Consider the following 24,912-nt stretch of genomic DNA (forward strand, 5'->3'; position numbering starts at 1 on the left):
AGGTCTCTAATGTCTCAGTCTGGGGGTCCCTCTTAGAGTCTCTCACTGTGAAGGAGGCCCTCTGGAATGTCTCAAATGGACCCTCAGAGTCCCAGCCTGGCGGTTCCTCTGAGGTCTCTCAGTCCAGGGGCACTTAGATGGAAGGTCTCAATCTAGGACCCTTTCATGGTGTGTGATGGGGAGCTTGCCTCAGAATAAATGTTCCTCTGGACTCACGCTGCCTCAAATGATGGGCACCCGACAGTAAGGCAGTGACAGTCCTTGGAAGTCAGTGCCTGCTGGGCTGCCCCACCCCTGCTCCCTCTGGCGGCAGACAGTTCAAACCACATGCCCCTCCAGCCAAGAAGGACGGGGAGAGCAGCGCTTGGGTGCCCTAAAGTTCTGCTTCCTGCAGCACGACCGCCACCCTCACCCCAGTCCTCGAACCAGAACCCTGTATTCATCCTTCTGCTTCACCCCTGCTATGGTAGGAGGGAGGAGAGGAGGGTCCAGGGTTCCCAAGCACCCGTCCAGAGAGGATCCCGGTTCATTACAGAGGCTCTGGAATTTCAACCCAGTTCTACCTATTCTTGTCTTTGTGACTTAACCTCTCTAAAATCTGTTTCCTCATCTTTTTTTTTTTTTTTTTTTTTTTTTGCGGTACGAGGGCCTCTCACTGCTGTGGCCTCTCCCGTTGCGGAGCACAGGCTCAGCGGCCATGGCTCACGGGCCCAGCCGCTCCGCGGCACGTGGGATCTTCCCGGACCGGGACACGAACGTATGTCCCCTGCATCGGCAGGCGGACTCTCAACCACTGCACCACCAGGGAAGCCCCATGTTTCCTCATCTTTAATACAAGACTTAAAAATAGTACCTACCTCAACAGTCTGTGAGCATTAACTAAAATAATACAAGAAAATGTTCAGCCCTGTTCCTGGCACAGAGCAAGCCCTCAACACATGTTCACTGCTATCATTACCATCCAATGACACAAACCCCAGGAATAAGAAAGTGGGAACCAAGCCCAAGCCCCTGAGACCTGGTGGGATATGAGTCACCTCACCTGCCCCAGAGATCTGTCTCTACCTTTCAGATATTCATTCATCAACCATGTATTTATTGAGCACCTATCCTGTACAAGATCTGATGCTGCAGAGTATCTGAAGACGAATAACATTCCTGGTCCTCAAGGAGCTCATAATTTTTGGACCCAACCTCAGGTGGGGACAGAGCTTTCCCACCCCCTAGTCTCAAGAGAAGAAATCATCAGGGTGGGTGTGAGTAAGAAACATCTGTGTTTCAAGGAGAAAGCTTTATTTGTGGGGAGTGGGGTACTGCCCAGCCCTGCCATGCCCACCCCCATCCTGGCCAGCCGACTTTACTTCTTTCGGATCTCCAGGGCCTTCTCCTTCCTGATCTCCTTGGCCAGCTCCCCAATCAGTCTCCAGTACTCATTGAACTTGAGCTCTGAGTCCTGATTCATATCCAAGCTCTTCATCTTCTCATCTAAGGAGCCCACATCCTGAGGAGACACCACAGGGAAGAGTGGGGTTAGAAACGAGGGTTTTGACACAGGGAGGGAAGAATTGCCAGTCGCCACTCCCTTCCCTCAGAGAGCAGTAGGATCTGCCCCAAACCTTCAGGACGAAGCTGCAGCCCCAACACAGCACTGCCCTGGTGCCCAACTCCAAGGGGAAGCAGAGGAGGGAAGTGGGGAGCCTGGTTATAGTGTTTGCCGTGATCTAAATATACCCACCATGGCGGATCATGAACCATAAACATGATGTCACTGAACGCAGAGAGGGGAGAGATGCACACAATGGGCCTTCAACGGCAGGTATGGGTGGGCTCCAGCACGCCGCTGTGCCAGCCCTGGGATAAGCCCAAACAGCCCTGGGATAAGCCCAAAGACACTCGGGGAGCCCTTGTAGGCATTGACTCACTCTGACCACCCACAGAGCCTTCTCAGGCCACACTCCTCCTTTACAGAAAGCTGGAGAAGTTCACAGCACTTGGCTGCTCATTTGCATAATCCTAACGCCTTCTCATTCTTCCAGTTGGGTCACTAGCCTGGTAGATCAGAGGAATGGCAAGGACACAAGGTATGTGGTTTCCTACGGGGCCCTTGGCAAAGTCTCTCCCAGCAGACCTGTGAAATCTAAGGATATTCTAAGTTGGACCATGGTGATCAAAGGATTTGTTGCCAGATAAGTAACCACAACCAGAAAGTTGACTGTTGAACGATGGATCCATGTCAAACCAGACAAGGGTGCCTCAGGCAGAGCTCATGCTAAACATTTGAATCAACATTTGGATGAAGGCAGAGAAGCCTTGCCAAATCTATAGATGGCACAAAGCTAATTTTTAGAAGAGCTAAACAAGACTTTTTTTAAAGCTACAATCATGCTTATTTATAAAATACTATAAGCATTGCCAGTGGAAGGCAAAGATGCCCAGTGTAACACACCGATGGAGGGGGAAAACATAAAATTAGTCAAGAGAAAGAAATAAAAGGTAAAATTGTTGGGAAAGAAGACGCAAATTCACCTCTTATATTAGCAATTATATAATTGTATACCTAGAAAAAAACGAAAGAGTGATAAAGGTTAACATTTCAACAAGTGTAAGCACTTAATAGTGCTGACTGTTCTGAGCATATGCTGAACACCCTACAATGCTTTACATCATTTAATCTTCATAATCTGCTAGAATGAAAGGCTCCTGAGCATAGGGACCTTGTCTGTCTTGTTCACCACCATAATGCCTGTGCCTGGGAGAATGTCTGGTACATAGCGGAGGCTTGTTCACCACTATAACCCAAAGCCTAGGACAGTGTCAGAACAGAACGTAGTAGGCACTCAATAAATACTGACTGAATAAATGCAAGACCAATCCAACAAGAACAGTATTACTATGAGTCCATTTCACAGATGAGAAATGAAGGCTCAGAAAGATTAAATAACTAACCCGGGATGACAAGCTAGACCCTGCATTTGAACCTAGATTTGTCTGACTGAGAGCTTACACTCTTACCCACTAATCTGTATTTCTTCCCCCAAAAACTATTAGAAATGATAAAGTATCAGGTGACAATATTAATACACAAAAACTAATACCAGTTTGAAAATATAATATGAAAGATCCCACTTAAAATAGTAAAAAATAAAATAAAGCACTCAGGAAAAAATGTAGAACTCTATTAAGCTTTTGTGAAGAAAACTGAACTGAAGGATATGAAAGAAAACAAGAATAAATAGAAAAACATACTTTTTTTTTTACAGAGAAAGATTCAATAGTGTAAAGATGTCAATTTTCCCTAAAATAATGTTTTTATATAATCCCAATTAAAATATTAACAGGATTCTTTTTAATAGGATTAAGTGTTACTAAAATTCTTCTTGAAAAATCAACATGTGGGATCTACTGGTAAAATTCTGAAAAAAAAAACAATAATGAGGGAGAACCAACCCTACAGGTTATCAAAGCATATTTTAAAAACACAGTAATTAAATGAGAATGTTTCTAAATAACTAATAAACAGATCAATGAAACGGAATAAAGAGGCCCAGAATATATATGGGAATTGAATAAATAATAAGTGGGGTATTTAACATCAATAAGAAAATTTTAATAATAAAGTAAAGTCTGGGAGTTTTTAATAAGTTAAACTGAGGAAGACCTTTCTAAACATGGCATAAAACACAGAAGCCATTCAGGAAAAGTTTGACAGATTTGACTACATAAAAATTTTTTATATTCTGTATGGCGAAAAAGACCAAAAACAAACTCAAAGGACGAAAGGGCAAATTATGGGGAAATGTTTGCAATGCACATAATAGACAAAGGCTATTTTCTTTATTTATAAAGAGCTATAATAAATCAATATGAAAAGAAAAACACTGATAAAAGAAACGAGCAGTTCACAGAAAAGGCAATATATATGCCTATCAAAAATATTTTTTAAAGTTCTATTTCACTCAGAATTAAAGAAGTGTAAATCAGAACAAGACACCATTTCTACGTATTAGATTGGCAAAATTTAAAAACTCAGTAAGGGCTTCCCTGGTGGTGCAGTGGTTAAGAATCCGCCTGTCAATGCAGGGGTCACAGGTTCGAGCCCTGGTCAGGGAAGATCCCACATGCCACGTGCGCCACAACCACTGAGCCTGCACTCTAGAGCCCGCGAGCCACAACTACCGAGCCCACGTGCCACAACTACTGAAGCCCGCGCGCCTAGAGCCCGTGCTCTGCAACAAGAGAAGCCACCGCAATGAGAAGCCCGCGCGCCACAACAGAGTAGCCCCTGCTCGCCGCAACTAGAGAAAGCCTGTGCCCAGCAAGAAGAACCAATGCAGCCAAAAATAAAATAAATAAATAAATTTATAAAAACAAAAAAATTAAATTAAATTAAAAAATAAACACTCAGTAAGACCCATTTTGGGCAAGGACGTGGGAAACAGGCAGTCGCATGCACTGCTGTTGGCCATGAAAACAAGTACAAACCTTTTGGGAGGCAAATTAATAATATCCATAAAAATTAAGAACAAACCTTTTGACCTAATATTTATACTCTATAAATATTTTCCCTTTAGTATGCAAAGATATATCGATATAAACAATGTTTGCAAAAGGGAAAAGTGAACACAAGAGAAATGTTCATCAATAGAGGATTGGCTACATAAATTTGTGTTAAGCTACGTATTAGAATACAGTACATCATTTTTTTAACTGGGAAAACAGCCTATATGCATTGTTACATTTTTAAAAAGCTATTTGTAGAACCGTAGGTAAGATACATTTATTCATTCACTCACTCAACAATTTTTACTTCTTTGAAACTTTTTTACTATCTCACTTATTCCCTTAGTATTTTATTGAGCACCTAACTAGGAGTCAGACACTAAGTGCTGGAGATAAAACCGTGAGCAGATTCCTTTCCTTTATAGAACAAGAATGTTTCCTACATGGAAAGGAAGGAAATTATATGTTACTTCTTGGTAACGTAAAATTGTATAATGGAGGCTAAGTTGTGAAGGAAGTGTTCTGAAAGAAAATAGCCCAAGGTAAAGGAACAGAGCACAAGGAGGTGATCTCTGTACTCAGTGGTGAAGGAAGGTCATGCTGAGGATCTGCCATCTGAGCAGAAATCTGTCAAACGAGGAATAAGCCTAGCAGATACCTGGGGGATGAGCATTCTGAACCAGGAGAGGAAAAGTAGAGACAGCATAAAGTAGAGAGTATAAATAACTCTCACTGCTTTTGAGGAGTTTTACTACAAAGGGGAACAGAGATGTAAGGCATAGCTGGAGAGAATTATAGGGTCAAGGGAGGTTTTCTTTTAAGACGGGAGATAGCACAGCATATTTGTAAACTGATCAGAACAATCTAGCAGAGACGGAAATTTTGATGATGCAAGAGAGAAGAGGAAGAATTGAGGGCTTCCCTGGTGGCTCAGTGGTTAAGAATCCGCCTGACAATGCAGGGGACACGGGTTTGAGCCCTGGGCTGGGAAGACCCCACATGCCGTGGAGCAACTAAGCCCGTGCGCCACAACTACTGAGCCTGCGCTCTAGAGCCGCGAGCCACAACTGCTGATCCTGCATGCCACAACTACTGAAGCCCACGTGCCTAGAGCCCATGCTCCACAAGAGAAGCCACCACAATGAGATGCCTGCACACCGCAATGAGGAGTAGCCCCTGCTCTGCGCAACTGGAGAAAGCCCGTGAGCAGCTACGAGGACCCAATGCAGCCAAAATTAATTTAATTAATTAATTTTTTTTAAAAAAAAGGAAGAAGAATTGAAAGAGTAATGTCTTTAAGTAGGTGAGAAGGGATGGGATTTAGTGCACCAGTGGAGGGGCTGGCCTTAGCAGCAGAGACAGATCATTCATGTTAACAGGAAGGAAGGCAGGAAATGTGCTGATCGGTTGGTAGTTTTGGGGGAGGAAGCACATAGAAGTTTCCTGATGGCTTTTATTTTTCTCAGTGAGAAAATTTCTCAGTGAGAGGGAGACTATGCAAAGAGGTACTAGAGTTTAAGGAGAAAGGAAAACTTGTGAAATAATCATCTGAAAGAGCTGGTAAATGAATTAACTAGGGAAATGTAGAAGAATTGCCAGGTATTGCTAAGGGTCCTATTGGGGGCTGTGGTTATAGATTTAAACTGAGACAAGTCAACAACATGGCAGTGCATTTTTCTCTAGCCAGATTCAGCTGTACAAGCACAGACACAGAACGGTGGGTTTCACCAACAAGCTAATGAAGCTGAAATGTTGGATTTAACCTGGGGTGGGATTTTGCCAAATAACTAGGACAGAGAGAAAGAGAATCAAGGGAGTTGGGCAAGTGATTATAGTGGTGAGCCTTAGAACCAAGCTGAGTAAGAGGGAAATGAGGTCTCAAGGGATGGTGATGGAAGATGAAAAAGTGATAGGGTCAAGAGACTGAAGTTCCCAGTGGAGTCAGGAAGTCATAGAGTGGAGGAACTAGATAGAGGAATAGAACTGGAGTGACAGGAGGTGGTAGACAGAGAAAGAGAGGCCTGAAATTGGGATTTTGGAGATGGTGCATTGGTAATGACAAGATCTAAAGAATGGACAGGGCAGCAGAGTGGAGGGGCAGGGATGCTGAGGGGCAGGAAGACAGAACCTTTGAAAGTAAGGAGTTGAAGAAATTGAAAGGCCCAAGGACTTCCGTCGTGGTCCAGTGGTTACGATGCCATGCTCCCAATGCAGTGGGCGTGGGTTCGATCCCTTGTCTGGGAACTAAGATTCCACATGCCACACAGCGCAGCCAAAAAAAAAAGAAACTGAAAGGCCCAGGTGTTGAATAAGTTGTCTGTGTGGATACTGAAGATAATGACAGTGGCAGTGATGAGAAGAAAAACAGTAAGCCAGAAGCTGGAGAGCTATAAGGTGTGTACTTAGAAGGGTGGCGCATGGTACATATGAGCTTCCAAGGAGCTGGGTGTCTTAGGAAGGAGAAGAGGGAATTCCCTGGCAGTCCAGTGGTTAGGACTGTGCGCTCTCACTGCTGAGGGCCCGGGTTTTAACCCCTGGCCGGGGAACTAAAATCTCACAAGCTGCACGGGTGCAGCCAAAAAAAAAAGAAGAAGAAGAAACTAAGATCTGGAAGTTGCAATGAAAAGCAAAGAGGTCACTATCTGCATTTCCAGGCCCAGAGGGAGTTGGATTTGGAAGAAAAAACAGTTATTATTTGACAAGGCTACAGGGACTGCTGTACTTTCAGGTCAGAGCCTGAAGTTTCCTGTGAGAAGAGGAAGGGAAAAGTCTAAGGATGCAGGAGATATTGCAAATGATAGACTATGAATTTCAGAGACTAATTTGTGTTTTGTTTTTTTTTAATCCATGTTCACACATTTTTATGTGCCTTTGAATTTTTAGAAAGGATGTAAAAGAAACTGTTAACAGCCTGGGATGATGTGCCAACCCAGAGCAGATGAAATGTAAAGCCCTACTCCATCCTGTGAATAGGAGAGAAAGAATAATCCTGTCAGTTGCATTATTGAGGGGATTCCCAGAGGGGGTGGGGAATAATCACAGATCACTTACAGGGAACTCCTATACTGAGATTCTATGACTCCATTAATTTGGCTGTGTTTTTATTTTTGACAAACCCTTTCCCATAGCTGGGCCTCAGTTTCTGTATACGTGAAGTGAGGAATTTGGACTGTGTTTTCTCTTGGCCTCCTTCTAGCTCTGATGGCCTATGAATCTCCTGGAAGCCAGCTCTGGGTCCAGTCCTGTGTTGGGGAAATGAGACCAGAGGGGCACAGAGAGACACCACGAGAACCCAACAGCAAAATCTGATGGGAGCACAAAGCCCAATACAACACTCGCACTCACACAGACATCATATTACCTAACTATACACACAAACACACACCAGGCAAGAACACCCAGAACCATTTACATGTGCAGTCGTCACACCCTCCTCCACAGTACACCTGTGGTCACCTTAACATGCTCAGTAATATCTCCTCATATACACAGTGTCCCACAGCCACTGGCTCCCAAAACCTCACACCCAGAGACCCCCACCTACCTTGAGCAGGTGAGGCAACTGCTGAGTGACCAGTTCCTTAAACTCATTGATGCTGAGGCTGCCCTTCCGGCCCTCCTGCCCTGCAAAGGTGAAGAAGGTGGTGACCACAGTCTCAATGGCCGCCTCCAGCTCAGTCAGTGGTTCGGCTGCCATTAGGACCCTGGGGATGGAGCTGTTGTCCTCACGGGGCTGACCTGCAGGAGGGGGAAGAAGAGAGAGTCAGGGCAGGCCAGAGCGTCCCTGCCCTGGCGCTGCCACCTCAAGCCTCTGCCTGGAGGAGGCCTCAAGGGGAAGTAGGGAAGGGACAGGGATGCAGGGATGGACCTTGGGGCAGGGGACCAGGCAATGGTACCTCAGTGTAGGTGGGGGAAGAAATGTTCACTTCCAGACACCCCTTCCTCTCTAGGTCTCACAGTCTGGGGGTCCTTTTGAAGTGTCCGTGTCTCAGGGACCCCTGTATGGTGGTCCCTCAGTCTGGAGACCCCGCTGTCTGGGAGCAGGCTTTCAGTCTGGGGTCCTTCTTTGGAGTCCTCTCAGGCTGGTGGCCCCTCTGTGGGGTTCAGTCCCAAGGGTCCTTTCTTGGAGCTTAACCGGCCTCAAAGGGTCATGGGGTTGTTTGTCTCCAAAGCTTGTTTGTGCAAGGACCTGGGTCTCCACCCGCCTGCATTGCACCCGCCCCCCACACACACACACTGGCCGCTCTTCCCAGCAGAGAGTCCGGGATCTGGCCAATGCCCAGCTGTGGTCAGGGCTGGCTCGGTCTGGGCAGACCCCGCCTCTCTGTCGTCCCGCTCGCCCCTCCCCTCGGGGGCAGCTGGGCAGAGTGCGGAGCCCAGGACCCCATAGCCCTCCCCGCCCCCGTCTCCCAGCAACAGGTCCTGGATGGGGCTCCGCTGACTGCCCGCGCCCAGGAGGGACTTGGTACTGGCACTCACAGCGCCCGGAGTGGAGGGGCGCCGGGGGGGGGGGCGGGTACGGCTGGGGCAAGGGGGCATGCCCAATCATCCTCCCTTTTCCCACCCACCCCCTGCCCTCTGCAAGGACTGCTGCTGGATTTACCAAAGCCATTTCCTGAATCCCAGTCTGAGCCGGCTCCAGGGTAGGGACCTGGGAGCCCAGGGTGGGAAAACTCTCCCCAGGCACCCTCTAGGAGTAAGGGTTGCGACTCACCGGGGCAAGGAGATGGGATGCAGCGAGGCAGGAGCCCTAGGGCTGAGGTTTATAAGCGTCCCTGGAAGGAGGAAAGAGCCCCTCCCAAGCCCGGAGGTGTCAAGTTTCCGTCGTGCATTCTGAAGAGAGGAGCGCGCCCAGTCACGCCTCCCGCCCGGCCCTCCCCACCCCAAGCAGTCAGGCCTGGAACCCTGGCCCCACCCAACGCAGCCCACCGCAGCCTCCACTTGGTGAGGGGGAGGGCCCGCCTGGAGCTGCCTGGCCAGATCCCATTCAGCAGGCGTCCTGGGGTCCCATCCCTCCCAACACAGGGAGCCTGATGCCCCACTACACCCGCCCCCTCGGATCTGGAGTATGTATGTTGGGGCGTGGGGAGGCCACTGTAAATTCAAAGAATCAACTGAGGGAGCTCGGCACTGAGAGGTCCCATCTAAGAAACACCACAAGAGGGCCCCTCAGAATGGGGTCCCACCAAGGACCCTGCAGCCCTAGACCCCTACAGAGGATCCAGACTGAGACCCCACAAACAGAGGGGGACCCAGGCCGAGCCCCCCATAGAGGAGACCCTGGATTGAAATCCCGCAGTGGGGTCTCAGGCTGAAACCCCTCAGGGAGGCTACCAAGACAATTATTCACTGAGAAGTTCTCTCGCTGAGCCCCTCAGCCAGGTGCGTGTACCTCCTCCTGGCCTAGCAGCATACCCAGTACTGTGGGAGGCCGGGGGAGCCGAGAAGGCCTCTGAGTGTTCCTTCTTCCCAGGACCTTTCCCACCTCCCTTCCTCCTGGGCCCTGCCTTTTGGGACCCAGCGTTGGGGGGAGGCAGGGGAGGCTGGAGAAGAGGACACAGGGCAGCCTGTTCCAGCCCAGGAGACAGAGGGCGCCTCTGTCCACTCCTGGCCCCTTGCCCCACTGGGTGTCTGTCTGTGAAGGGGTGGAGCCAGTGGGGGGTGTCGGCGGGGGAAGGACGACTGAAGACAGGTCTCCCCACACAGCTCCGGTAGCCACATTTGCAGCCTCGTCTGTCTGTCCAGAACCTGCTCCCAGGCTGACAGTGAGTATCCTGCCCCATCTGCCCTGGGTCCCTGCCCTGGCCAGCCTTGCAGAAAGGGGACTTCAGCAGGGCTCCAAAAGTCTGCGGAGGATGGCACTGTGGTGCCCTGAGGGTCTGGGAGGAGCTCGGGATTTGGGGGAGACAGTGTTTGGAAGGTGGTGAGGGGAGGCAAGTGAAGGTCAGAGGGAGATCTGGGAGCTCAGTGAATAAGGAAGCCAGTGGGGAACGCAGCCACTGAGTTTCCAGGAGACCAGGCCCTCCTCCCACAGAGTTCTCACGTGCCCCCGCAAGGCTCCCTCCATCTCCCAGGTGCTGGGGAGGAGACCCAGCTCTCGCCTTGCTTCCAGCGGTGTAAGAATAAGAAAGCAGGTGGACCAGCTCCTTCTGCCCACCCACCCCCCGCCAGCCGTGGTCTCTCTGCCACCCCCCCCCCAGCCTTGCCAAGAGCTCAGGTCCCGGGGAAGTTGGGGGGCGGGGGTGGCAGAGCATGAATCATGTGATACCAGGAAGGGGGCACTAGGGTACTATACCCACTCCCACTGTCCCTTCATGTGACCTCCCCTTTCTCCTCCTCCTCTTTCTTGGCCCAGTTTCTCCACTCCTCTTTCCTCTCATTCTTTCCCTTTGTTTTTCTGTCTGCCCCCTCCCTTCCAAGGTCCTCTCAGAATGGCCCCTACGCAAAATCCCAGGCTGCTTGAGGTCTCCAGGCAACCTCTATGTGCCTCTCCTGGATGGGGCTGATAACTCAGCCACCAGCACCCCTCCCTCCGCCCCCCACCTGCCCCCCAGCTTATCCCCTCCATCAGCCCCGGCTTGGGTTCCATCTCCCCTGTGTCTCTGTGACAACCGCTTCTCACGTCCGGAGTTCAGGTGACATTCACAAGGGCCCCATTGAAGAGCTAGGATGTCATCTGATCAGGGCCCATTGTCCAGCCCCTCAGGTCTGGGGAAGGATGGGGACACCTGATCTGAGACACCTGAGCTGCCCCCTGAGGCTGTGGAGGGGCCCACCATCCCAAGGCCAAGGGAAAGAGACCCCCTGGCTTGGCAGTCCCCTCTCCTCAACAGACCCCTCCATTTTTCCCCTCCTCTCTCCCAGCCCCTTGGATTCAGAGGACCTCATGCACACAGCCTTTATCTCCCCTAACACATAACCAGCCCCATTCTCCCTGCTGCCACTGTCCCCACATCACCCAAGTTGGGCCTGGGGGTGGGAGTGGCAGGGACAAGATCCCACAAGTGTCCTCTTCCCCTCCCTGGGAGCCCTGGCTCCAAGGAAAAGGCTCAGGCATTCCTCTTTCCCTTCCCACCACCACACAGTAGAAGGGCTGAATCTGCAGAGAAGCAAGACGAACCAAACTAGAGGTAACGGAGGGAAGCCAAAGTGACATGTTCAGGAGAGAACAGTGTAGAAGGACCAAGAGAGGCCCCCAGTCTGCTGGCAAGAAACTCAGAGGCAGTGAGACGCCCCCGTCCCCATGAACCTTGGGCCACCCACTCGGACTACCACCCTATCCACCAGGCCCACTAAGGGCACCAGATTGACTCCTTGCTCTGGGTGGGCAGCAGAGTCAAGGCTATAGAGAGGAGCCCGGCCCACCATCCCCAACAGATCTTGGCTGTGCTGGGCAGGCAAGTCCAGGGTAAAAATAGAGCCAGAGGAAGCCAGGCCGGGTCCTGCCCCACCCTCCTCAGTGTCCAGGCAGCCAGGAGCAACTGCAAAGTCCACTGCAGGCCTCTAGAGCCAGCCCAGCTCCAGCTGTTCTACCTCCATGCCCAAATCCCTGATTCCCTCTGGCTGGGGTGTGGACTGAAGGGCACAGAGAATGAGGTTAGACTTAGGTCTGATCAGTTGTGGTGGGGCTCCGATCTCATGGCTCTTTGAGCTGTGGGCCCCTACCCCAACACCAGCTACCCCAGGCACAGTACCCAGCTCACTTCCATGGTGGGACGTGGGTAGGTGAGCTGCAAGATGGGCTCTGAGCTGGAGACGGCAATGGAGACTCTCATCAATGTGTTCCACGCCCACTCGGGCAAGGAGGGGGACAAGTACAAGCTGAGCAAGAAGGAGCTGAAAGAGCTGCTGCAGACGGAGCTCTCCGGCTTCCTGGATGTGAGCACAGGGTGGGGGTACAGGGTGGAGTGGGCGAGGGGTGGGGGAACAAAGTGGGCACCTCCCTGCCATCTCCCCACCCCACCCCAGCTCAGCCGAACCATCTCCTTCCTCTCCCAGGCTCCCCTACTCCTCTGGGTTCAAATCAAAATGTCCTGATTTACTGATCACCTGTTAAGGGCTAGGCCCTGTGTAGATGCATCAATAACAAAACACACAGTCTAGCAGGGAAGGATGGACACTTGAAAGTAAACACTTGAACACCAGGAAGCACCCGGGGCCTTAACAGAGGTGCCAGAAAGGATTATGGGAGAATATTAACCTGACTGAAGTGGACGGCTTCTCCAAAGAGGTGGCACTCAGGCCCCTGGAAGATCATTAGGGTAAATGAAGACATTTTAGGAGGAGGTATAGTATCTGAACAGGAGCATGTGAGAAAGAAGATGGAGCGTGCTCGGTAGTTTTGACTGGACTGAAGGATGCAGAAGAGAAGCCAGTAGAAAGTGTACCAGCTTTGAGATTTTATGAGACCCGGGTTCAAATTCTGCCGCTGCCACTTAATAGCTGTGTGACTTTGGGCATGTTCCTTAACTGCTGTATGTCAATTTGTTTCTTCTCTAGAATGGGCCTAATGAAAGCTACTTCATACCATTTGTGCTAGAATTCAATGAGACAGTGCTTATAAAGCTCCTAGTGTAGTGCTTCTCACATTGTAGGCACTCAACATACGGTAATTGTTTTTATTATTCTGCCTCGTCAAGGAGCTGATTCTGTAGGCAACAGGAAGCCACAAATATTTTGTTAGCTTTGAGGAGGGCAGCAAGAGTCCCATAATTGGAAGTAGTTCTCCCTCTTGCTCATCTCTGCCTCCTTCTCCCCAATCAACCAGCCCCCGTGCCGCTGACTCGGTGCCGTTCATTTCCTTATACACCTACCTCTCCTCCTCCCTCCACAGGCCCAGAAGGATGCGGATGCTGTGGACAAGGTGATGAAGGAGTTAGATGAGAATGGAGATGGAGAGGTGGACTTCCAGGAGTATGTGGTGCTGGTAGCTGCCCTCACAGTGGCCTGTAACAACTTCTTCTGGGAGAACAGTTGAGCAGACGGCCCCAGTGGGCAGCGCCCTTCACCTCCACCCTGCCATACCTGCTCCTTCACCCTGCTTCCCCCTCACCCCACTTTTCCCTCCCCACTAACAAGGGCGCAAGAGTAGTGGGCCAGGCCTGCAATTCATCTTTCATTAAAGGCTCCTCTCTCATCAGCCGCCAGCTGCTGTCTGTCTCCTTTGGGGTATGGAAGTGGGTGGGGAAGTGAAGGCTGCTCACTCCCAACTTGCCATATTTGGGGAGGGATCTTATTTTGAGAGAGGTCAAGGGGCCATTACATCTTCCTACTTAAGGAATGCTCAAGGCCCAGGAAGGTTGGGGTTCAATGTCCCAGCTGGAAGTGGAGGAGACATCAGCTTCTCAGATATAAAGCCAAAAGAGTTTCCCTTCAACCTTCAAAGAATATTTACTGAAGACCTACCATGTGCTAGACATCCTATGGGAACTGGGGACACAGCAGTGAGCAAAACAAACACGACCCTCAACATCACATAGGTAAAGTCCAGGAAGGATACCAAAACATACGCACATACATGCTAGGAAGGAAAATGAAAGGATCTGATGCACGTGATTGGGGTGGGGGGTGTTGAAGACTCGTACACTCATTCTTCAAACATGCGAGCCTTTTATTGTGTGTCCAGCCATAATGAAAATCCCGCATAGGTCTACATCAAAATCCACATGGATGGCAGATGGAGAGAGAGAACATGGAAGGGGGAGCAGGGACGCAAAGGTCCCCCCCAAATAACTATTTAACAATGTTCAGGCCAAGTTGGGGAAGGAAGTGAAGAGGAAAATATGGACGGGTGGTGGTGAGTGGTGCAGGATCTAGCAGAGGTGTGCTCCCAGCACTGGCCCCCAGGCCTTGGCTGGGGCGTTTGCAGCAATCTGCAACTCTCTGACTGGGGCCAAGGCAAATGATGAGGGGAGAGCCAGTGCAAATTACGTGGGCCCAGTGGTCCACAAGAGAGACCGAGGAGGGACTTCCCTGGTGGCACAGTGGTTAAGAATCCACCTGCCAATGCAGGGGACATGGGTTCCATCCCTGGTCCGGGAAGATCCCACATGCTGCGGAGCAACTAAGCCTGTGTACCACAACTATTGAGCCTGCGTGCCACAATTACTGAAGCCCGCGTGCCTAGAGCCCGTGCTCTGCAATGAGAAGCCACTGCAGTGAGAAGCCCACGCACCACAAGGAAGAGTAGCCTCCGTTCGACACAGCCAGAGAAAGCCCACGCGCAGCAACAGAGACCCAACGCAGCCAAAGATAAATAATAAAATTAATTAATTGTTTTTAAAAAAGAGAGAGACAGAGGAACATCCGCATAAAGAATTGTAGTCCGTCTGCCTTAGCTTGAGGGGGCGAAGGGATGTGCCAGGAAATATGAACATCTTTTTCAGGGGGACCAAATCAGCCCCAGCGACCTAAATTACTAACCTGCAGCCCCCTTAAAACCTGGGAGCAGGGACTTCCCTGGTGGTCCAGTGGCTAGGACTCCGCACTCTCAATACAGGGGGACCAGGTTCAATCCCTGGTCAGGGAACTAGATCCCACATGCTGCAACTAAGAGTTCACATGCCACAACTAAAGATCCCGCATGCTGCAACTAAGACCCAATGCTGCCAAATAAATGCATACTTTTTTAAAGCTTTTAAAAATAATCCATTTTCCAAAAATAAACATTGGTATGCCACTTGGCTACGCCCCTTCCTAGGCGGGGGTCTGAGTTTAATACAGACCAGGCCTTTGCTAAAGCCCCGCCTTCTCCCTAGGGCTCCGCCCTAATCCCGCGCAGGCGTGGCACAAATTTTCCGGCCCCTTAGTGGTGCGGCGGATCTGACGCCTAACGTAACTGCGTCGACGCCATTTTAGCCGGTCCCTCTCCGCACTGGGTGTGGCGGACATTTTGTTTTCGACACCGAGCGGGAGTTAACGGCAGCCGCTGTGGTGAAAGGCAGGAAAGGGCAGGCCGGTTAGCAGGCGGACGGGCCAACCGGACAGCCAGCCAACAGCAACGAACTAACCTAGCAATCTACCGCGTAACACATCTAACTAACCGCCCACCAAGTTAACCCGAGCCCCTCCACCGTCAACTCAGGTTCGGCCGGCCCCCGGCCCGCCTGCCGCAGCCGTGGTGGCAGCCCCGGGAGGAGCACTGGCGTCCGTTTCCTTCGGTACGTGTCTGTGGTGAGGAGGGCAAGAGTCCTGGGGAACGGAGGGGTCCGGCGGACGCGGATCGGGAGCTGGCGGGATATGGAGGCAGACAGGGTGTCCGAGGTGGAGGCCCCGGAGGGGGCGGAGCCGCTGAGAGGGAGGCGGGGGAGACCCCGAACTGGAAACTCGCCGCGGGATTGATGGAAAAGGTGGGGATTTGATGGGGTTAAAAAAGAATGTTGTTTGGTGGGTTGAGCAATGTTGGCGGTCCTGACAGGGCTTTGAGAGGGAAGGGAGATCAAAGGAGGACTATACGACTTTAGGGAACGTTGGAAAGTAATGGCGGCTTCAGGGTTAAATTTTGTGGAGCGCTCTCCGGGAGCGAACTCCCAGGTGAATGCCCATTTAGGGAAACGTTGCCTACTCCCTCCGTCCCCCAGGTCCGCAGGCCCTTGCTAAGGCTCCTACTTGATTTTGAAACTGGTATGCTTGTGTCATCTTTCTAGATCAGTGGTTCTCAGTTGCGGCTGCACAAGAGAAGCACCGAGGTAGACTTTCCCCCACACCCCCACTTCGAGGTAGACTTTTTTTTTTTCCCCCCTTCTAATTGCTGATCCCCAGACCTCACCATCAGAGATTGTGCTTTAAATAGTTTGGGCCCAGGCTTCTGTGTTTTGTTGTTTTTAAAATAAAAAAAAAAAGCTTCTTGCAGCCAAGGTTGAGAAGGACCGCTCTAGATGAAAAGCCAGACTCTTAACACTTCTTCGGCTAGGTCTAAGTCTGCCATTTTGGAGGCTTGGGCAGATATTTTCTGTCCTGTGGCCTTGGAGTTTATTAGTTTGAGGTAACTAGCTTCTTAAGTTTAAGCACCTGAAATGAGTTTTGGTGTGATCATCAATAGGCACTGATACAGGCCTTTTCATTCATTTTTGGTTTGGGCCTTTGGCACTTGTTGAAATGAGGTGGTCATCATTCTCATTTGCTCATTCTGTCCATTGTCCTTTGTAGATTCTCGGGATTTGAAGATGGCTGCACAGTCAGCGCCGAAAGTTGTGCTAAAAAGCACCACCAAGATGTCTCTAAATGAGCGGTGAGGCAGCCAACAGCAACTTCAGCTCGTTCATAAGAAAACATTACTTAAATTGGCCCTGGGGTCCAATGCACAAAAACCGGTTTTAAACTAAATACCAACAGAAGGCTACAGACCTCTGTTCTTAGTTGCATCGTATGTGGTACACAAAACAAATTGGGCGGTTGTTTCAAAACCCCTTATCAGTAGATTTTTATGTTATGCTGTCTGAAATATTTATCTGGTGGGATGTATTTTAAAAAGACTCCTCACACCCTCCCTTTTCTTCACTTTTTTTTTTTTTTTTTTTTTTACATTGATACAGGGGTGGTGCAGCTCGGTAGCATGGTACCCTAGCTGCAGTAGGCTTGCTGCCCAGTCCAAGGCCAGCAGTGTTGTGTCTGGCCTGTAAGAGGCGGGTAGCAAGCTATGAATATGTCCAAAGGCCCTTGAATGTCATTCTTGGGCCTTGTAAGAGGCACTCGCTTTGCTCCATTTCACTTTCTTTCCATTCTGCTTTTAGTTTGTTTTTGTTTTCGATTCTTTTACAATTGAATGTTCTTCTCTTTCATTCCATTAAACTTACCTTGACAGGAATAATAGAAGAGTGTCTTCACAAGCTCTTAAATGATTAAGCTCATCTTAACTTTTTCAGAAGTAATCACATAGAGTCAGAAAAAGTAATCACTTGACACTAAGAAAAGTTAAGGCATTTAAAGGCACTTTCTGTCTCTGAGAGCTTTGTTCATTGAGTGCCTTCGACCAGTGACTTTATTAAGTTGACATTAGACCACTGAAAGATTTACTTATATTTGTTTGCCTTTTCTGAAGCATATGTACTTCTCTTTATCCCTTAGTGATACACTAATTCTTCATATTCACGTTACTACGTGAACAAATGTATGAGAGAATGTGATATGCTCTTACAATTTATGTGGGTGTATCATTTCCATGGGCTTTGAAGGTGCTCTAGTCCTTCCTTACATTTGCCCTTAAAATGCACCCTCAGGTCCCCAAAGGTTTTGGCTTGCTTTGTCTGTCTTTGAAACTACATCTTCTGTCTCTTGTCATCATATCTGCTTATTGCATGCTTTTCATACTTTGTACCTCTCTAAAAGCCGTTACCTGAGCCCTTGTTATCACTTTTGATTGAATGTGCTACACTTAGCTGCATTTCTAAGTTTCTGATTCTTGCAAGTTTGTGGAAAAGCAGAGGAGTCTTTAACCCACATCAGCCTTGATCTAAGTGTACCACTTTACTTAAAGTTCGTGGGATCTGGAGCTCCTGGTCTAGCAAGCCATGAAAATGCCAATAAATGTTTTGTAATAAAGCGTTTATTTAAACATCCATTTTGTTCGACCTTGAAGCTTTACTAATATGCTGAAGAACAAACAGCCGATGCCAGTGAATATTCGGGCTTCGATGCAGCAACAACAGCAGCTAGCCAGTGCCAGAAACAGAAGACTGGCCCAGCAGATGGAGAATAGACCCTCTGTCCAGGCAGCATTAAAACTTAAGCAGGTGAGAGAACGGGTCTTAATGCTCCAGAAGCAGCTGGTGATCCCTGTCAGGTAGTCCACTGAGGCTGTCAGGACGCCATGGATAATTACGAGGTGGCTCAGGGCAAAAGCTGAACTTCTCTGGAGGAAAGAGAAGTTAAGAGAATTCCCATTTTGGCAGGTACCAATAAGTAACTTTTTGTTGTCTTTCTCTTTTAGGGAGTTTGCCATCAAGGTGGCCTGTTTCTGTGTTATCAATGAGTATTAATCTCTTTTGTTCTCTGATCCTTTGCCCTTAAAACAGATTCACTGGCTTTTTCCACAAAGAAATTTTGGTTTCTGTTTTAGATGATCTTCAAAAAATCCTTTTATTTCTCATTAAATGGCTTACAAATTAGGGAAATGATTTTATACTTTCTTCCCTAATGCAGGGAGTCTGAAAGGCCTCTTAGTCAAAGGTTTTCAACGCTAAACAGTAGAAAAGAGTGGGGTGACCCTCATCTCCACAGCACCTAAAGTTTTGTCAGTAAAGTAGAGCGAGAACACTGAGTAATTAATTTAAGAGTTAGCGGGTTCTCTTTCAAATTTCCAGTAAGAGAGAATCCTATTCAGACCTGAAATAAAACCTGCTCTTTATTATTCATAGACTTTATATGCAAGTCCGGACAGTGGCTGTGGAAGGATATGTCCAAGCTGTGGCTGGGCGTCTGGAGGGCGGTGCCATGCAACTGTAAGGACTTTAACTGGTAGCACTGCATGGCTGTGCATAAAATCAGCAGTTAAATATAACACCCTTCCACCCCCACCCTGAACCATTGGGCTCACTGACCAAAAATAAACAAGGCCTTCTGCTTCAGCTACCTTAAGCCTTGGAGTGGCTGCATTCATCCCAGACTCAGGAAAGCAGTAAAAGGTGCCACTGTTTTCTGAGAGTAAATAGTAAAAATGGTTGAAGACAGGTCTCTGACATATTATTCCAAAGGACCTTTTAACAAGAAACTTGGAACAGAGGCTGTGCCGAAGAAAGTAGCCTCTAGAGCACTGCTGTCCAATAGAACTTTCCACGGTGTTGGAAATGTTCTATATCTGTGCTCTCCAATACAGTAGCCATTAGCCACATTGACTATTGAGCGCTCAAAATGTGGCTAGTGCCATTGAGGAGCTTAAATTTTTATTTCTATTTATTTATTTTTTTACTTGTAATTTAAATAAGCCACATGTGGCTAGTGGTTACCTTAGCATACAGCACAGCTCTAGAGTGAAAACTGAATGATACAGTTGACATCTTTCAGCTTCTTTTCAATGTTAGAGACTAGTATTGGTGGCAAGTAAGGGATGGGAAGGGAGAAGAATTTCTAAGTACTATGCGTTCTCCCCTTAAAGCACAGATCCTGGGAGAATGTACTAGGGATGACTAAACACAAGAGACTTGGAGAAAGAAGTCCTGACCTCGTGTTGTTCAGAGCCTGCCCCTCTGATTAGAAGCAGTTTATGATCTCATGCTAGAAAGCTAATAATAATAATAACTCGCAGCATATGGTTGCAGAGAAAATGGTTTGTAGTCATTTGTGGGTGAAGCCTGAGGACGCATAATTTATTTTCGTTCATACTGACTTACGGCGTTACAGGAGAACAGGTTTGCTAGGGCTTCGGTGGTGTTCAAGGCTACACAGTCACCCTTTCCTCTGAAGGAATTTAATTGTCTGAGATGTGGTCTTTGTAGTTTCTCTTTGAGGGACAGATTATTGAAAATTTTCTATCTATGGTATGTCCTTGTTCTCAAATGTAGCCCTGAGTTTTATGATTATAGCTAAACTGTCTTAATTCTAATGCAGGTTTAGCTAGCTTTCTGTGGAGATACATTTGAGTTATGTGTTTATTTTGAATTAAAAGTCATTATACTGACTTAATTAATGGAGCTGTTTGCAAAGGAAGATATGGAATTAACGGCTATTTAAGATATGTAAGGAAAGGAGATTTGACTTTTTTGTGTTTATTTACATCTTAAGGTAAAAAGTGGACCGTCTGGAGATAGATACTCAGAGGAAAAATGGAACACACTGGCCTCTTTGACTGAGAAATCAAACTTGTTCTTAAGTCACAAGAATTCAAATGAAATTGTAATTTAAACATTGCCCAGAGTGTGATGAACTTCCTATGGTGTTTGAGTAAGCCTTTGAAGACAGTGGTAGTCCTTGGGCAGGTATGAATCCAGTCCTGTCATTGTCAACTGGTGGTTCAAAAACAGCAGAATCTACGATTTGAAATACAGTGTTCTTATTAAAACTTATGTTCCAAGTAGTGGTATATGACTTCTGTAGCCAAACTAGTGAGGTAATTTGTGGTGATGCCAATTTCATGGGACTATACTCAAGCTTCCTAGAAGCTTTGGATCAGAATTCTGCTTGTTTTCTACCATGTTCTGAGGCAAAGGCTTGCTTCTGGTTTGGGATCCTTATGACACCCCATGCAGGTTTATCTCCCGCCACACAGACATCTCACTTGCTTCTTTTTCTCTGCACTTTGAGTTGCTAAATCCCAGTGGATTGCTTTTTTGATCTCAATTCCCTAACACCTTTTCTTCCAGAAGAGCTTAAAGCAGCGTCTGGGTAAGAGTAACATCCAGGCACGGTTAGGCCGACCAATAGGGGCCCTGGCCAGGGGAGCAATCGGAGGACGAGGCCTGCCCATTATCCAGAGAGGCTTGCCCAGAGGAGGACTCCGTGGGGGACGTGCCACAAGAACCCTACTTAGGGGCGGGATGTCGCTCCGAGGTCAGTGCTCTGTACCTGATAATCGTCGGGCCCCACCCCCTTCCCTTTTCTCTTGGGCTGCTTATGGACACATTTGTTTAACATCTTTAAGCCTGAATTTGTATTGATACAATTAATAACTTTTGAAATCACGTATTTTTAATAGTGCTGCATGTCTTTTATCGATACCATTCCTTTTCTGATAATGTGCAATGGTGAGAGGGTAGGACCTGCATTACAACAGGTAATTCATGTCATCTCCATTCCATTTTAAAACACCCTGCTGCTGCTTGAATCAAAGCACATTCAAGTTCTAGAAATAAGTCAAATCTAAGAAACTTCTTGGCCTGTTGGCCTATATATTAATTAATCATCTCTGTTCCTGGTTCTAGTGAAATACTCTATTACATCTGGAAAAAAGAGGACAAGTTGACCAATAGCACTTAGCTATCTATATGTTACATTTTAGGCACTGTTATACTGTTCTCTGTATAGTTCTTGTCCCCTACAAAAATGTATTGAGAGCAGGAACCATATCATTTATTTTTAAATATGCCATAATGCTAGGCACCTACCTGTGATTATTCAATAGATACTCAATAAATGTATATACTTAACTAATTGACTTAACTCCCAGCTTCTTCCAGAAGTGGATTTGTGGTCAGACTTGTTGAATTGATTGAATAAAGAGCAGCTTAATCCTTTCACACTCAGTGTGCAGCTTGCCCCACCCAACCTAAAAATTAACTGAATTAACTCTCATTTAACCCTCACCGCCTTCCTTTGGTTAGAGTCTACTTTGTCTCTCTTGGATTTACCTGCATATACATTGTATGCCTCCTCTCCAAGGTCAAAACCTGCTCCGAGGTGGACGAGCCGTAGCTCCCCGAATGGGCTTAAGAAGAGGTGGTGTTCGAGGTCGTGGAGGTCCTGGGAGAGGGGGCCTAGGGCGTGGAGCTATGGGTCGTGGCGGAATCGGTGGTAGAGGTTAGTCAGCTACCAACTTCAGAGACTAGCTTCCCCTTATTTCTCTCCCTTCAAAACTCAGAGCCACCTTTCTGCACAGCTTCAAGTCATAGGCAGGCTTATTTGTTTGTCTTGTTTGTTTTATGAAACTGGCTTATTTTCTAAATTCACATGCTGGTAATGTGGAGGTCTGTCATGGGTTTTCCAAGAACAGTCAGGTATGTGTTACAGAGCCAGATTATATTCAGACTTCTTTCAGGCTCTTGCAAATTGTATTGCTAAAAATGACAGAATGGTCAGTTTGGCGTTTTATCTTTTTCTGTCCCTGACCCACCACCACACACCCCACCCCATAGCTCAAAACCCACTTTGAGTCTAAGAAGAGAGAAGAGGGAGATGTACAAAAACGAAGCAGAGTTAAAGAGGATGGTGAGACTTGGAGCTAGGTTTTGACTCTGAAACCAAGTAAATTCCAGATAAAGTTTGTGTCTATGCGAAACCAGAGATGACTTTTTTTGATCAAAGTAGAAAAAGCAAGATGATATTGTGTCAGTTAACTAACTGACTCTTGTTGATAATCTTACCTTGAGACTTAGTGATATTTGTCCTGTGACCTCATGGCCCAGACTGGAAGAGAGTTTTTAATGGTGTTGCTGTTAATGCCAAATCTCATGGGAGTTTTCTGGCTTAGAGTTAAGTGGAAAACTCCCAGCAACACCTGTCCAGGAAAAATAATATATATTCTTTTAGCCCCTGGGTATATTTGCTTTGGTCTTTTTAAAGTGTGTGGTGGGTCTTCCATAATTTATGACCTTGAAGTTGCCAGGGGATAATAACTATTGGGAAAAGAAATTTGATAACTGAGGGCTTGTTTTCTTCTCTCGCATTATATGTTGCTTGGCTTATTGAGTGAAGTACAAGCTAGTTTGGGTTTCAGGATGAAATAGCATGTTTCCAAATTATCTTGACTTGGTTTCTGAGAGAGACATCACAGGGATTGGGCGGGGAAGAGTCTGAAGTAGCTTTTCAGAAAGCTGGGTATGTTTTGTTAAGTGAATTGAAACCACCTCTCAGATAACCATAATTGTTAAAATGTGAATAGAATCGGGAGATAGAAATGGCTGGGACTACTCAAAATGTTTTTCCCCAATTCTCTTCATTGTTCCTATGTCAGAATAACTCCTCAGTCTCCTGACATAGGATCAGTTCATTAGGTTTGATAAATTTGAGGAGACAAGCTAATTTTTCAGAAAGGATCTCCAGTAAAGTTTAATTTGAAAACTGTCTACCTTCACACCCCTGTTTCTCTGTGCCCTTGTTACTTCCTCCCTATCTTACTAAATGGGATTATCTTTAATGTACTTGTATTTTAATTATAAACTTATAGCGAGTCTCAAATTTTAGTTTCTCTTAGGAGAGATTAAGAAATTTTTAATTATCAGTTAACTATATTCCCTTACTTTGTTGATAGAAGAAAAAAATTTCAAATAGCATTTAGAGATGAGCATGTAATAAGGGATTCATTATGTGTGCTTTCCATGTGTTGCTTTCTACCCAGTGTGTTTCCTGTTTTTCCAGATTTCTCCTCTTGCCCTGCCCTTCAGCCTTTCTCAGCTAGGCCCCACTGCTCTAAGGGGCATTTACCATAGCACCAATTAAACTTACTTGTAACTGTTTTTCTTGTTTTTCCCTTGGGCCAGGTCGGGGTATGATAGGTCGGGGAAGAGGGGGCTTTGGAGGCAGAGGACGAGGCCGTGGACGAGGGAGAGGTGCCCTTGCTCGCCCTGTACTGACCAAGGAGCAGCTGGACAACCAACTGGATGCGTACATGTCAAAAACGAAAGGACACCTGGATGCTGAGTTGGATGCCTACATGGCTCAGACAGATCCCGAAACCAATGATTGAAGCCTGCCCACCCTCCTGTGAGACTCTTGTTAAAGTCACACATCTGTAAATAACCTTGAGATAACAGATGAGAAGAAACTTGATTGATGCTGGAAGGACCTATCATAATAGGCTGTGGACTGACTTGCCACCAGTTTGTGCATTTAGTGTGTTCCTTTTACTTTTTGATACTGTGTTGTATGAAACCCTTTTTTCCTCTGACTTGGGTTTTGTTTTGTTGTCGTTTGGGGTTTTTTTCCTTTGCCCAGATTTCTCTTTGAACATGAATGTGTTGGCCTTGTGGCTAGTACACCCTCTTCCCCGCTCTGCCTTCCCTCACTTGTCATATGCTTTGACATTCTGACATTTCCTCTGTTCATCTCCCGTGAAGAAGACCCAGAAAGAGCCCATCAGTGTCCCTCCATAATGTCTAGGTTTCTGAGATGCAGTTCTGTTCTGCATCATCTTTAAAGAGCCTCTTAAAAGTGTTTAGAAAATCTGGAGCTCAAAAATGCATTCTGCCACGCTGATGTTTTAGTAAAGTAAATTAGGAATTTTGACATAGCTACAGAGCCACCTAACAAGTTACACAAGGTAGCAGCTCTGATTTGATTAAAGTTATTACCATGTACATTTACACCACATAACCAGTGTACTGGGTCAGGTTTGTGCACTTTCTACCCTGGAATGAGATTTATAAACTTTTCCTCTTGGCTTTGCATCATGCCCAAAGAGGGTATTTTTGGATTGGCTTACACCTACAAAAGAGTGGGGAAAGCCGTTTGGTTTGGCAGATGCTTCAGAAGGGAAAGGGCTGGAAATTGATGGCAGATATCTGGTGGGAGGGGTCAGAAGATATCCATGCTGAAATGCTACTATCCTTATGTTTATACCAGGCCGATCTTGGGCTTCATTCCTTGACTTTGTTTGACCCTTATTCCCCTTGAAGGTTTAATTAAGTTCAACCATATTCTGTCAACTGTTCCAGTTTCAGTAGAATCTTTTGTTTCTGGTTCATCATAACAAGAAATTGTTCTCTGAAATCCAGTCAGGACTTTCTCTTTATTTGTTGGGCTCTTTGAAATATTATGGCCACTATA

General features: G+C 47.2%; 3 protein-coding genes across 14 annotated transcripts; 2 read left to right on the forward strand and 1 right to left on the reverse strand.

Moving 5' to 3' along the window:
* Window positions 1–1,276: 1,276 nt before the first annotated feature.
* Window positions 1,277–9,333, reverse strand: S100A13 (S100 calcium binding protein A13). Of its 3 annotated transcripts, none has more exons than XM_060087943.1 (3): window positions 9,215–9,333; window positions 8,045–8,238; window positions 1,277–1,501 (listed from the first exon to the last, which is right to left on the reverse strand). In XM_060087943.1, exons 2-3 carry the CDS (start codon window positions 8,195–8,197, stop codon window positions 1,358–1,360), a joined length of 297 nt encoding a protein of 98 aa, XP_059943926.1. In that variant the 5' UTR covers window positions 8,198–8,238; window positions 9,215–9,333; the 3' UTR covers window positions 1,277–1,357. The 3 variants fall into 3 exon arrangements, with proteins under 3 accessions (XP_059943926.1, XP_059943938.1, XP_059943932.1); XM_060087955.1 differs by lacking the exon at window positions 9,215–9,333 and adding an exon at window positions 9,104–9,195; XM_060087949.1 differs by lacking the exon at window positions 9,215–9,333 and adding an exon at window positions 8,397–8,683.
* On the forward strand, window positions 8,877–13,639 carry S100A1 (S100 calcium binding protein A1). 5 transcript variants are annotated; one of them, XM_060087918.1, is made up of 4 exons: window positions 8,877–8,965; window positions 10,207–10,265; window positions 12,226–12,378; window positions 13,334–13,639. In XM_060087918.1, the coding sequence occupies exons 3-4, from the start codon at window positions 12,238–12,240 to the stop codon at window positions 13,475–13,477; spliced, it is 285 nt and encodes a 94-aa protein (XP_059943901.1). In that variant the 5' UTR covers window positions 8,877–8,965; window positions 10,207–10,265; window positions 12,226–12,237; the 3' UTR covers window positions 13,478–13,639. The 5 variants fall into 5 exon arrangements, with proteins under 5 accessions (XP_059943901.1, XP_059943909.1, XP_059943890.1 ...); XM_060087926.1 differs by lacking the exon at window positions 8,877–8,965 and adding an exon at window positions 9,085–9,143; XM_060087907.1 differs by lacking the exon at window positions 8,877–8,965 and adding an exon at window positions 9,380–9,570.
* A 1,710-nt stretch (window positions 13,640–15,349) lies between these two features.
* On the forward strand, window positions 15,350–24,859 carry CHTOP (chromatin target of PRMT1). Of its 6 annotated transcripts, none has more exons than XM_060090558.1 (8): window positions 15,350–15,659; window positions 16,146–16,217; window positions 16,648–16,729; window positions 18,077–18,230; window positions 18,855–18,938; window positions 20,796–20,982; window positions 21,811–21,948; window positions 23,628–24,859. In XM_060090558.1, the coding sequence occupies exons 3-8, from the start codon at window positions 16,665–16,667 to the stop codon at window positions 23,831–23,833; spliced, it is 834 nt and encodes a 277-aa protein (XP_059946541.1). In that variant the 5' UTR covers window positions 15,350–15,659; window positions 16,146–16,217; window positions 16,648–16,664; the 3' UTR covers window positions 23,834–24,859. The 6 variants fall into 6 exon arrangements, with proteins under 6 accessions (XP_059946541.1, XP_059946544.1, XP_059946543.1 ...); XM_060090561.1 differs by having other exon boundaries at window positions 20,799–20,982; XM_060090560.1 differs by having other exon boundaries at window positions 16,146–16,187.
* The last annotated feature ends 53 nt before the right edge of the window (window positions 24,860–24,912 follow it).

Source organism: Mesoplodon densirostris, chromosome 2, assembly GCF_025265405.1.
Source record: "Mesoplodon densirostris isolate mMesDen1 chromosome 2, mMesDen1 primary haplotype, whole genome shotgun sequence".
In the NCBI taxonomy this organism is placed as follows: Eukaryota; Metazoa; Chordata; class Mammalia; order Artiodactyla; family Ziphiidae; genus Mesoplodon; species Mesoplodon densirostris.

Coding starts and splice junctions, on each gene's coding strand:
- S100A13 (XM_060087943.1), bottom strand. CDS start 8,197: ATGGCAGCCGAACCACTGACTGAGCTGGAGGCGGCCATTGAGACTGTG. Junction 1,502..8,044: donor AGTTGCCTCACCTGCTCAAG/GTAGGTGGGGGT, acceptor GTGTCTCCTCAG/GATGTGGGCTCCTTAGATGA.
- S100A1 (XM_060087907.1), top strand. CDS start 9,534: ATGCCCCACTACACCCGCCCCCTCGGATCTGGAGTAT. Junction 9,571..10,206: donor CCCCCTCGGATCTGGAGTAT/GTATGTTGGGGC, acceptor CTCCCCACACAG/CTCCGGTAGCCACATTTGCA. Junction 10,266..12,225: donor AACCTGCTCCCAGGCTGACA/GTGAGTATCCTG, acceptor GGACGTGGGTAG/GTGAGCTGCAAGATGGGCTC.
- CHTOP (XM_060090558.1), top strand. CDS start 16,665: ATGGCTGCACAGTCAGCGCCGAAAGTTGTGCTAAAAAGCACCACCAAG. Junction 16,730..18,076: donor AAGATGTCTCTAAATGAGCG/GTGAGGCAGCCA, acceptor TCGACCTTGAAG/CTTTACTAATATGCTGAAGA. Junction 18,231..18,854: donor CAGCATTAAAACTTAAGCAG/GTGAGAGAACGG, acceptor TATTATTCATAG/ACTTTATATGCAAGTCCGGA.